General features: G+C 42.5%; 1 protein-coding gene across 2 annotated transcripts in view; it reads left to right on the top strand.

Annotated features, from left to right (window-relative positions):
* Aff4 (AF4/FMR2 family member 4) overlaps positions 1-12,322 on the top strand; it is a 96,682-nt gene that overhangs the window by 36,080 nt on the left and 48,280 nt on the right. The window contains exon 5 of one of the 2 annotated variants that reach the window (XM_045153717.1): positions 5,023-5,109. The exons of the other annotated variant lie outside the window; for it this stretch is intronic. Within the exon in view, the coding sequence (XP_045009652.1) occupies positions 5,023-5,109 (87 nt within the window). The remainder of the gene's footprint in view (positions 1-5,022; positions 5,110-12,322) is intronic. 2 annotated transcript variants of the gene reach the window in all.

The raw sequence follows: 12,322 nt of genomic DNA, 5'->3' as shown, positions 1-12,322 counted from the left end.
ATGGAGAATCGAACCTGGATCTTTAGGTTTTGCAGGCAAGTGTCTTAACTGCTAAGCCATCTTTTCAGTCCTTTTTTTTGAGTAAGAGGTTATTTATTTATTTGTTGTTTAGGTTTTTTGAGGTAGGGTCCCACTCTAACCCAGGCTGACCTGGAGTTCACTATGTAGTCTCAGGGTGGCCTCAAACTCCCTGCGATGATCCTCCTACCTCTACCTCCGGAATGCTGGGATTAAAGGTGTGGTCTACCATGCCTGACTGTTTTTTTTTTTGTTGTTGTTGTTGTTGTTATTGTTGGTTGTTGCTTGTTTTTAACTCTTGAGATAAAATGTCCTGTAGCTCAAGCTAGCCTTATATCTTACATTCTTCATTCTTTTATTTTGCTTTTTTAAAAAAATATTTATTTATTTATTTGATAGAGAAAGAGGGAGAGAGAGAATGGGCACGTCAAGGCCACTAGCCACTGCAAACAAACTCCAGACATGTGCACCCCCTTGTGCATCTGGCTTATGTGGGTCCTCGGGAATCAAACCTGGGTCCTTTGGCTTTGTAGACAAACACCTTAACTGCTAAGCCATCTCTCCAGCCCTAGTGTTTTTTTTTTTTTTTATTGACAACTTCCATACATATAAATAATAAACCATGATAATTCCCTCCCTTTCCCCACTTTTCACAAATCCCCTGCTCATTATATTCCTTCCCCCTCTCAATTAGTCACTTTTATTTTATTTTTAAAAGATTTTATATGACAGAAGCGTGGGCACAGAATAGGTAGGTCAAGACCTCCGGCCACCGCTGTTGAACTCCAGACGCGTGCACAGTCCTTACGTGTACATGTGTGGCCTTGTGCTTGCGCCGCCTCGTGTGCCTGGCTTACTTAACATGGGATCGGAGAGTCCAACATGGGTCCTTAAGCTCCTAGACAAGTCCCTTAACTGCTAAGCCATCTCTCCAGCCCTCTTTCTTTTTTTAATTTTATTTATTTATTTTTTAAGCATATTTATTTATTTGAGGGAGAGAGCAGGTGACAGAGAGTAATAGAATGGGTGTGCCAGGGCCTTCAGCCTCTGCACATGAACTCCAAGAAGCATACTCCACCTTGTGCATCTGGCTTATGTGTATCCTAGGGATTTGAACCTGGGTTCTTTGGCTTTGCTGGCAACTGCATTAACTGCTAAGCCATCTCTCTTGCCCCAGCCCTCTTTTATTTTGATGTTATGATCTTTTCCTCCTATTATGAAGACCTTGTGTAGGTAGTGTCAGGCACTGTGAGGTCATGGAGATTCAGGCCATTTGTGTCTGGATGAGCACGTTGTAAGGAGGCCTACCCTTCCTTTGGCTCTTACATTCTTTCCACCACTTCTTCCGCAACGTATCCTGAACCTCGGAGGTTGTGATAGAGATGTTTCAATGTTGTCACTTTTTCATAGCACCATGGTGCCTTTTGGCTCATCCCAGTGGTCACTGCCATCTGAAAAGAGAAGCTTCTTGAACCAAAACTGAGAGTAGCATTAATATGTGGGTATGAACATTAAGAGAAGTGCTTATCGGGCAATTGATGAGCATAGTATATACATTTAGCCAGACAACAGCAGGGATTACAACTCTAGGGCTTGTGACCTCCCCTGCCATAGGCTTTTGACAAGGTTTTCAGTATCAGGCATGCATTCCCTCCTGTGGTGTGGGCCTCCAGTCCAGTTAGAGAGCACTTGGTTTTCCCCTGGCCTTGCATTCTTGGTCCTCTTGCCTGTACCTTCCATGTGCTGGGGTTACAAGTGTGAAACACCATCTTGGGCCTTCATTACTTCCTTAAGGTAAGCTTCCTTGCCTTCTTTCTCCCCTCACCACCATTAATTTGTAGATTGTCCCTTACTTAGAATCTCAGTCACTTGCTTCTTCCTTACTCGTGTGTCAGACCGCAGTGATAACTCTTCCTCTTCAGTCTGACTGTCACACAGCATTGCATTCTTTTTTTGACTTGGGTTTTTTGGAGGTAAGGTCTCCATCTAGTTCAGGCTGACTTGGAACTCACTGTACTCCTGGCTGGCTTCAAACTAGCGCACCGTGCCCGGCAGCATTCTTTTTTTCATTTTTTGAGGTGGGGTCTTGACTCTTGCTCTACCTCAGACTGACCTGGAATTAGTCTCAGGCTGGCCTCAAACTCACAGTGATTCTACTACCTCTGCCTTCCAAGGCATGTGCCACCATGCAACATTTATTTTCTTAGGTGACATATGTTCATAATGACACCTAAGGCAATGGTTCCCTTTGGATCTTCTACAGCGCATGGGACTTCAGTGCCGAAGATTTTCTTGCATTTATTTCTTTAATGTCACTGAACTTTTAGTCTGCATTTTATTTATTTATTTACTTGGTTGTTTTGTTTGTTTGTTTTTCAAGGTAGGGTCTCACTCTGGCTCAGGCTGACCTGGAATTCACTATGGAGTCTCAGGGTGGCCTTGAACTCTCAGCAATCCTCCTACCTCTGCCTCCCGAGTGCTGGGATTAAAGGTGTGCACCACCATGCCTGGCTCCTTCTTGGTTTTTTGAAGTAGGGTCTCACTCTCGGAATTCACTATGTAGTCTCAAGGTGGCCTTGAACTCATGGATGTCCTCCTACCTCTGCCTCCCCAGTCCTGTGTTTAAAGATTAAAGGTGTGTGCCATCACGCGTGGAAGGTCTGCAGTTTGTTGATAGGAATTGGCACATGGCCTTGAGTGTTTTAGGCGTTCAGTCATTTTATAGTTAACTAGATTTTCAACTGAGGATGTTGTTGCCTATGGTACATTAGTTTTCTGTTTCCTTTCCCCTTTTCTTTCTGGTGTTCAGGGCCCTGCAGGTCTATGGTTCTTTCATCACTTGTGATCAGACTGTTTCCAGGAACTATTATGAGCTTAAAGTAAAATTTCATCTTGCAAAGTGATATGTGAAAAATTAATTTATCAAAAAAATCAATTATCACTGGGCATGGTAGCGCATGCTTTGGGAGGCAGAGGTAGGAGAATCAGGGCCACCTTGAGATTACATAGTGAATTCTAGGTCAGCCTGAGGTAGAGTGAGACCCTTCCTCGAAAAACCAAAAATAAATAAAATAAAATAATAATAATTATTATTATTATCAACTGAGTACCTATCATATGTTACGCAGTGGAGGCACACTGTTGATAATGGTTGCTGAACTTTTTCAGGTGGCCTTCCAGAGCTGAGGTAGAAAACAGTACTGTAGAGGGTGAAGAGCACACGTGTGCAGGCGTCTGTCTGAATTCGTTCCAGTGGACACTGGCATCTTCCTTATCTTTCCCTCTTCTCATTCTGTTGTCTAGAGATTGCTAGCCACTGTTTCTTCTCCCAGTGGCTTCTTTTCATATGTAAACATTTACTAGGACATAAGCTGATTTGTGTTTGACGCTTAACAATATGTTGTGGACATCATTTCATAACATAGTTGAATCTCTCAGTTTAATGTTTGCATGGTGTTCCATTGTAGGGAAATCTGCTAAATTATTTAATTAGTACTGCATTGTTGATACTTGGGTTATGTCCAGTTTTTAGATGTGAGTTCTTGCAATGTGTATTTTTATATAACTTTGGTTCTAGCTGTAGGATACATTTCTAGGCACTCTGTATATTACTACTGTTAATTTACTTAATGGCTTACTTTGAACTAAATACCAGAAATAAAATACTCCCTCATTAACCTAAATTTGATACCTCTGTCTTCTCTGTTTGTCTAACATATACATTCCTATTGTTATCTCATCCAAACTTGCTTGGGCACTTTTTATTCATTTATTTATTTCCAGGGTAAGATTGCACTGTAGCCTAGGCTGACCTGGAACTCATTTTTTGTAGTCCCAAACTGGCCTCCATCCAACTCATAGCGATCCTCTTACCTCTGCCTCTGAGTGCTGGGATTAAAGGTGTGTGCCACCACGCCCAGCTTCTTTAATTTTCTTTTGAGGTTGTCTCATGTAGCCCAGGCTGGCCTTAAATTCCTGATCCTCCTGTCTCCTCCTTTCAAGTGCTGGGATTACAGGCATGTGCCACTATGCCCAGCTCACTTGGGCATATTTAGTATGATTAGAGAGACAGAAGACATGGGATAAACTTGGGCCTAGGGTCTTTCTGGTCTGTTTTCCTTCTTACATGCTTTTGAAATCTCTCTTCTGATTTCTTTACCTGACCAGAATTTTCTATGGGCACATGGGCTGTATAGTCAGACTTTCTGTAATGAAATTCTGTGACCATTACTTACTAAGTACACATTTTTTTGTTTATTTTTATTTATTTGAGACTGGCAGAGAGAGAGAGAGAGAGAGAGAGAGAGAGAGAGAGAGAGAGAGAGGGAGAGGGAGAATGGGCGTGCTAGGGCCTTCAGCTACTGCAAACAAACTCCAGGTGCATGTGCCCCCTTGTGCATCTGGCTAACATGGGTCCTGGGGAATCGAGCCTTGAAACTGGGGTCCTTCGGCTTCACAGGCAACCGCTTAACTGCTGAGCCATCTCTCCAGCTCTAAGTATGTAATTTTAAATAAATAATTTAACCTATGCTTCAGTTTCATTTTAAATAGTTAGGATAATAATGATATCTACCTGACAATGGCATTGTAAGAAATGATTAACAGGTAATTTAAAATACTTAGCTTAGTGTTTCAAGGTACATATTAATGTTAGGTGTTTTCCTCCTCATATCCCTTCCTTAAATTTCTACAGCAAGCTCTTCCTTAGTAACATTTTATAATATGCCTTGTATTTTATTACAGGCTCATTTCTGTAACTGTTCACATATTTTATCATTCTAATTGCAAGCTACTTGAAGCCAGGGAATATTTACCATTTACCTTCCTCTTACTAGCCCCATAATGCCTTGTGCACAAGTGTACCTACTAGTATTTATTGGCTAAGTCTGTATGATTTTGGAGGAACAATCGTGAAACCAGTATTGATAAGTACAGATCTGGTTTTAGCTGTACAGTTTTTATCCTTGACCTGGTTGAAAACAAACTGTAATAATTACATTTCAGGAGATGACGCACTCATGGCCTCCCCCTCTAACGGCTATTCACACACCATGCAAAACAGAACCTTCTAAATTTCCTTTTCCAACTAAGGTAAGTAAATAAAATGTGTCTTTGATAAACATAATAAAATTCTAAATGGCTCAACTAAAATCATAATGAGTTCAATTGTCTTGCTATTCCCTTGTAGGAAACAGATAACAAATAAGTGAATAAATAATTAAGCTCCTATAGTGACAGTTGGCTGTGACAAAATTTAAAAAGAGTAATGGAGTCAAGAATATCTTGGACTGAGAGGTTTTTAAGAAGTTTGGAAGGCAGTATAGAGAAGAGCTGCAGACTGTTAGGACGTTCAGGCTTCAGATGGTTAGAGCTTCTGAAGGTGTCATCTCTGTCCTTTCTGAGAACATAACAGCCATACTGCAGTCCTATGGAAAGAGGTCCCTTGAGCTGTTCTAAACACATCTAAAATCTACAGATTAAAAACATTTTAATTTATATCTATACAAACAAACACACCTGTAATCCCTAGCATTGGGGAGGTAGAGGTAGGGAGAATGGGAATTTAAGGCCTGCCTTGGCCATAGAGCTAGTTTGAGGCCAGTCTGGGCTACCTGAGACCCTGTCTCAAAAAACAAAACAGACAAAATCATTCTCCTATGAAGGTTTTTCCTCAGTTCTTCTGTAGCTCATCAGAGTTTCTTTTACATGTATCTTGTATTATTGAAAGTGCTTGTACATGCATTTAAATACATGTGTGTATATGCATGCATATATATGTAATCATTGTATAAATATGTTCAGCGCAGATCAATTGCTTTATATCATTACTCCATCAGCAGTAATCTTGGAGATGTTGCCATGGTATTGCCCAGAGACACTTCACCTCTTTAACTTCATCCAGAATATAAATATGTCCTACTTTATTTGGATATTCTTCCTTGTGTCTCAGTTGTTAGCAAGTGTTCATCCGTGCTCGTGTGCTGCCGTGGCGGGGCCCTTGTCCGTGCCTGCTCCTGCGTGCTCGGGGCCTGCGTAGCAGCAGCGCAGGACGTGCCGCTCAGTCCTGCTCGGGTAGCCTGCTCCTGCTCACACGCACACCAGCCTTCTGAATGAGAAGTGGCGTGCTGGTTGTGTTAGTGAGGTTTATCATATATTATGGTCATTTGTCATCCGTTGGACTTCTTTGTGGGATGAATTTACCTTTTCTTGGTACCCTTTGAGTTTTATCTTTTACCTAGTAACTTAGGAGGATTTCTGTTTCAGTTTTGTAATTTTCTTTTTTGCTTAAATTCTGATTCCAGTAATAATTTCAAATATATTTCCAAGTTAGATTCTTGTCCAAATTTTATGGTCAAAAAATACTTAGTTTGACAAATACATTTCTACGGACTGCCCTTCTTCCCTCCCTTCCCTTTTTAAAAATTTCTTTCAAGACAGCATCTCTTGTGACCCAGGCTGGTATTGAACTTGATATACAGTCAGGGATGACCTTGAACTTCTGATTTTCCTCCTATATCCCAAGTGCTGGGATGACAGGCGCGTGCCGCTCTACTCTGTGCAGTGCTAGGGATGACACCCAGGTGTAGTGTACACCAGACACACACTTTACCAACTGAGCTATGTCCTCGACCCACGCTTGTCCTAAAATGTCTTGTAAAAGAAGTCACGTCTTTATGGGAATCATAAATATGGCCTTGTTTCTTTCTCAGTGTGTGTGTCCATGTGTGTGCCAGGGCATCTTGCTCCTGTAAATAAATACCAGATTCGTGTGCTACTTGTTTTTTCTTTCCGTATTTCATTTTCCGTGCCGCCATATGCATCTGGGTTGTGTATGTGGCTTTGGGGGAATTGAATGGCTTTGCAGGCAAGTGCCATAGCCAATAAGCCATCTCTCCAGCCCTCATGCCACTTTTGTATCCATTTTATGTGAGTAGCCTGGGAATTGGCAGGCAAGTACTTGTAACTGCTGTGCTATATTCCCAAACTCCTAAAGTGCATATATATATTTGTTTGTTTGTTTGTTTCTTTGAGGAAGGGTCTCGCTCACTCTAGCCCAGGCTGACCTGGAACTTACTCTGTAGTCCCAGGCTGGCCTTAAACTCACAGTGATCCTCCTAACCCTGCCTCCCTCCTGATTGTTGAGATTAAAGGTGTGCACCACCATGCCTAGCTGCTTGTTTTATTTGTTTGATTTTTGAGGTAGGGTCTCACTCTAGCCCAGGCTAACCTGGAAATCATTATGTAGTCTCAGAGTGGCCTTGAATTCACAGGATCGCTCTACCTTTGCCTTCCAGGTACTGGGATTAAAGGCGTGTGCCACTATACACAGCCCAGATTTTTTTTAAGTAATTTTGTTTATTTATTTGAGACAGAGAATGAATATGGGCTTGCCAGGTCCTCCTGCCATTGTAAATGAACTCTAGATGTATGTGCCATTTTGTGCCTCTGGCTTTATTTGGGTATTGCGGAATCACACCTCCTGCCATCAGACTTTGCAAGCAAATGCCTTTAACCACTGAGCCATCTCTTCAGACCTGTTCCTTAAAAAAAATATATATATATATATTTATTTACAAGCAGAGAGAAATAGTTTTTTTTTTTCCTTAAGTATTTTACTTATTTTTTTTAGAGAAACAGAGAATAGGTGTGCCAGAGCCTCTAGCCACTACAAACAAACTCCAGACATGTGCCACCTTATGCATTTGGCTTACATGAGTACTAGGGAATTGAACCTGGGTCTTTAGGCTTTTCAGGCAAGCACCTTAGCTGCTAAGCCAAAGCCATCTTTCCAGCCCTTGATTGTTTTGGTTTGTTTTGAATGTGGGAGAGAGAGGGACAGAGACGTGTTGCGCCAGGGCCTCAGCCACTGTAGCTGAACTCCAGATGTGTGCCTCAGCCACTGTAGCTGAACTCCAGATGTGTGCCTCAGCCACTGTAGCTGAACTCCAGATGTGTGCCTCAGCCACTGTAGCTGAACTCCAGATGTGCGCCTTGTGTGCTCGCGCCTCTGCACAGCTGGCGTACGTGGGACCTGGAGAGCTACTCATGAGTCCTTAGGCTTCACAGGCAATCACTTAACTGCTAAGCCATCTCTCCAGCCTTTTTTTTTTTTTTTAAGGATTTATTTTTATTTATTTATTTGACAGACGGAGAGAGAGAGAGAGCGCGTGCGGGTGGGCTCATCATGGCCTCCAGGCATGACAAACAAATTCCAGACACATGCACCACCTTGTGCATCCAGCTGACGTGGGTCCTGGGGAATCGAACCTGGGTTCTTTGGCTTTGCAGGCAAATGCCTTAACCTCTCTAAGCCCTCCCTCCAGCTCTGTTTGTCTTTGCATGTTTAGACAGGGTGCCATAATGAAGCCCAAACTGGCCTGGAATTCAGAATCCTCCTGACTCAGTCCCTCAAGTGCCAAGATTACTGGCATACAGCTCCACATCTTGTTTTTTGTTCTGGCCTTTTGCTTTTTAGAGATAATGCTTCACGGTAGCTTATTTTGGCCTCACATTGTAATCTTCCTTTGTCAGCCCTCTAAATACTGGTGTTACTGGTATGTGCCAAGTATCAGTGTTTACTTTTAACCTAAAGTATTTTCATTAATAATGGGAGCTAGCGATAGAACTTTGTCTGTATTTCATAGCACTTGCTTTGTAAATTAACTATTTAGATCTATAAAATACACATATTTAATGGTTCAATCCCCAGAACCCATGTAAGGCCGGATGCACAAGGTGGCTCATACATCTGGAATTCATTTACAGTAGTAACAGGCCCTGGTGCACCTGTTTCCTCTCCTCATTCATATTCTCCTTCTTTCTCTCTATCGCTTTCCCTCCCTCCTTCTCTTGCTCCCCTTGTAAATAAATAGGAAGACAGACAGACAGACACAACCAGCCAGTAACAGCAGGTGCCCTCTGCACTAAGCGGCTGCTTGTGCACCTGCAGCTGAGCTGCTTGGGAGACTAAGTCTGGGTCTCTGAGCCCAGAAACCAAAATCCATTCAGGAAGCATAGCAGATCCCTTTTTCAACTAAAAGTAAAAATAGCTGCAAAGACTCAGACGACTTCCACCCAGATGTATGCAAGCTTGCTGTGCTTTCTTTGCCATCAGGAAGCCTCCCCTCAAAACTGTAAAACTACAACAAACCCTTTCCTCCCAGAAGCTGCCGCTTATCAGGAGTTTTGTCCCAGCTACAAGAAGGTAACTGCAATTTGGTGCCAAGATCTGGGGTTGTTGCTGCTATAAGTCTGCACGTGGGTCTTAGTCTGTTTATACTAATGTGTGGAAGGAATATGGAAAGATTTAGAATTTTGGACTAGCAAAACCTTGCTAATCTGTAAGCAAAGCTTGATGGACTATTCTAGTGAGAGTTTGAAAGGCCAAAATGAAGAAAAAGTTTGGAGTATGAAGGCTCTGCTTATGAAGTTTCAGAGGGTAAAGAGGACTTTGTTGGAACTGGGCTAAAAATAGTTTATGTGAGAGTCTGGTTGCTCTGCTTGTGTCCTGAAAACTTGACAGAATTGAATTTAAAAGTATTGGGCTGGGCTTGGTGACACACACCTTTAAGCCCAGCACAGGAAACGGGTAGAGGAGTCCCTGTGAGTTAGAGGTTAGTCTGAGACTACTTAGTGAATTCCAGGTGAACCTGGGCTAGAGTGAGACACTACCTCAAAAAATACAATGTAAGTAAAAAAAAAAAAAAAAGTAAAATAAAATAAAAGTATTGGACTGGCGAGACAGGTTGTAGTGGCATATGCCTTTAATTCTTGCACTCAGCAGGACATACATAGGAGGATTGCTGTGAATTTGAGGCCAACCTGAGCTAAAGAGGATGTTAAGTCAGCCAGACTAGAATGAGATCCTTTCTTAGACAAGCTAAAGTAATGGGCTGGTGTCTTTGGTCAGAGACATGTGAGCATGTTTGGATTCTGGGCAGAGACTGCTGCCTGTTTTAGCTTCAGTTTGAGAGACTGACTACCACTGTTGAGGTGGGCCAGCTGTTCTACTTTGGAACAGGAGGAGGAGGGAAAGTAGAGGAGCTAAAAGAAGGAAGTTGAAGAAATTTCCTGCTCTTGAAAGTTGGCTTCATTCCCCTCTGAATTAGCACATTTAGTAGCCCGTCTGCTACTAGTTTTGGAATTGTGATAAATGAAGGAAAAGGAATCATTGGGTTTTCATTATAGTTTAATAAATGCTGTGAGGCCATGGCATGTTGCAGTGAAAATGAACTGTGGATTGCACTGGGGGCCCCAGGATTTTGGAGATGCCAGCACTAAGGAATGGCCTGCAAGAAAAGCTGCTGGGTGGATTTGCCCAGACAGCAAATGGGCAAGTGGTCAAGGCTACAGGGGCAGGACTTTGAATCCAGAGATTTTTGTTACAGACCTTAAATGCTGGTCATAGAGTTGCAGGATTTTGTTTGCCTTACTGGTTTTCTATCTTGAACTGGTCCAGTCTTTTCTTATTTGACCTTCTTTTTGCAGTGGGAATGTTTATTCTCTGTTATTATGTTGGGAGTATTTGTTATTTATTTGAGAGAAAAAGAAAGAGAGAGAGAGAATGGGTGCAGCAGGGCCTCCAACCACTGCAAATGAACTCTAGATGCATGTGCTACCTTGTGCATCTGGTTTACGTGGGAATTAAACCTGGGTCTTTAGGCATCACCATCAAGCCCCTTACCTACTAATCCTTCTTTCCAGCCTGTGTTGGAAGTATTTAACTTGTGTGTAGATTTTACAGGCTCTTAGAGTGTCTTGAGTTTTAAAAGACTTAGGTCCTTTGAATGGGATTAGGAATAACTATGGGGACTTTTAAAGTGGAACTGACTATATTTTGCGTCATGAGATGGTTGTGAGTCTGGGACCAGGGGCAGAATGTGGTCGTTGGAATGTGAAATGTCCCCATAGCCTCACGTGCTTGTGATTGAGCCTCAGGCTCAATCCACAGCTGGTAGCAGTTTTGGTGGAGTCTTGCTGGAGGAAGTGTGTTACTGGGGGCCGACCTTGAGTTTTGTTAGCCAAGCTTACCAGTCCAGATATGTGACAGCTTCCTGTTTTGTACCTTGCTTTCCTTTTCAAATGTTGAAGTTTCCCCTTCAAAACTGCAAGCCAGGGCTGGAGAGATGGCTTAGTGGTTAAGCGCTTGCCTGTGAAGCCTAAGGGACCCCAGTTTGAGGCTCAATTCCCCGGGGTGCACGTGTCTGGAGTTCGTTTGCAGTGGTTGGAGGCCCTGGCATGCCCATTCTCTCTCTCTCTACCCACCTCTTTATCTCTCTGTCACTTTCAAATAAATAAATAAAAATAATTAAAAAAAAACTGTAAGCCAGGTACCCAGGTACTCCTGTTTGGAGCTAAACTTTGTTGATGTCGATTGGCATCTCATGTAGCACAGGTTGACTTCAAAGTATGCAGTGGAGGCTGGCCCTGAACTCTCCTCATGCCTGTTTCCTCAGTACTGGGATGACAGGAATATTCCACTACACTCAGTGTTGTTGTTGGTTTTTTGGGGTAGGGTCTCACTCTAGCCCAGGCTGACCTGGAATTCACTAAGTAGTCTCAGGGTGGCCTTGAACTCACAATTATCCTCCTACCTCTGCCTCTCCAGTGTTGGGATTAAAGGTGTGTGCTACCACACCCAGCTTTGTGTGTGTGTGTGTGTGTGTGTGTGTGTGTGTTATACATAGCCTAGAACTCAAAATGTAAACCCAGGTGGCCTTGACCTTAAGAACCTCTTGCCTTAACCTCCAGATTGCTAGGATTATAAAAATATACCACCATGATTGGCCATTATTATTATTACTATGAATAAAATAATTATCATTTGCAATGGTAGGAATTGAATCCAAAGCCTTGCAAATGCTAAATATTGTATCCTACCACTGAGCTGTACTTTGAGCCCTACTGCTGAACTTAGTAAAGATTGAGTTTTACTTGCCGTTTCTTTTTCAAAATCTTTACTTATTTATTTGAGAGAAAGAGAGAGACAGAAAGACAAAATGGGCCCCAGGGCCTCTAACCACTGCACACAAACTCTAGAAGCAAGACCTTGTGCATCTGGCTTATGTGGGTACTAGGGAATTGAACCTGGGTCCACCACCACGCCCGGCTGTTGATGTAGCAGCTATCATACCAGGAATGGCAACATTGCACACAGTTGCAGTGTTGATGTTGAAGCCAGAGTCAGAGATACTATCTTCAGCTTGCTAATGGAATCATGTTCTTTATGGTAGTAGAGTGATCCAGTATGTCTTTCACAGTAATGTAGATGATTTTTGGTTGTTTCATTGCATTAGTTAGATCA

The sequence above is a fragment of the Jaculus jaculus genome, chromosome 6 (assembly GCF_020740685.1).
Source record: "Jaculus jaculus isolate mJacJac1 chromosome 6, mJacJac1.mat.Y.cur, whole genome shotgun sequence".
Taxonomy (NCBI): Eukaryota; Metazoa; Chordata; class Mammalia; order Rodentia; family Dipodidae; genus Jaculus; species Jaculus jaculus.
Note: the sequence above shows the minus strand (reverse complement) of the source record. Positions and strands in the feature narration are given on the sequence as shown.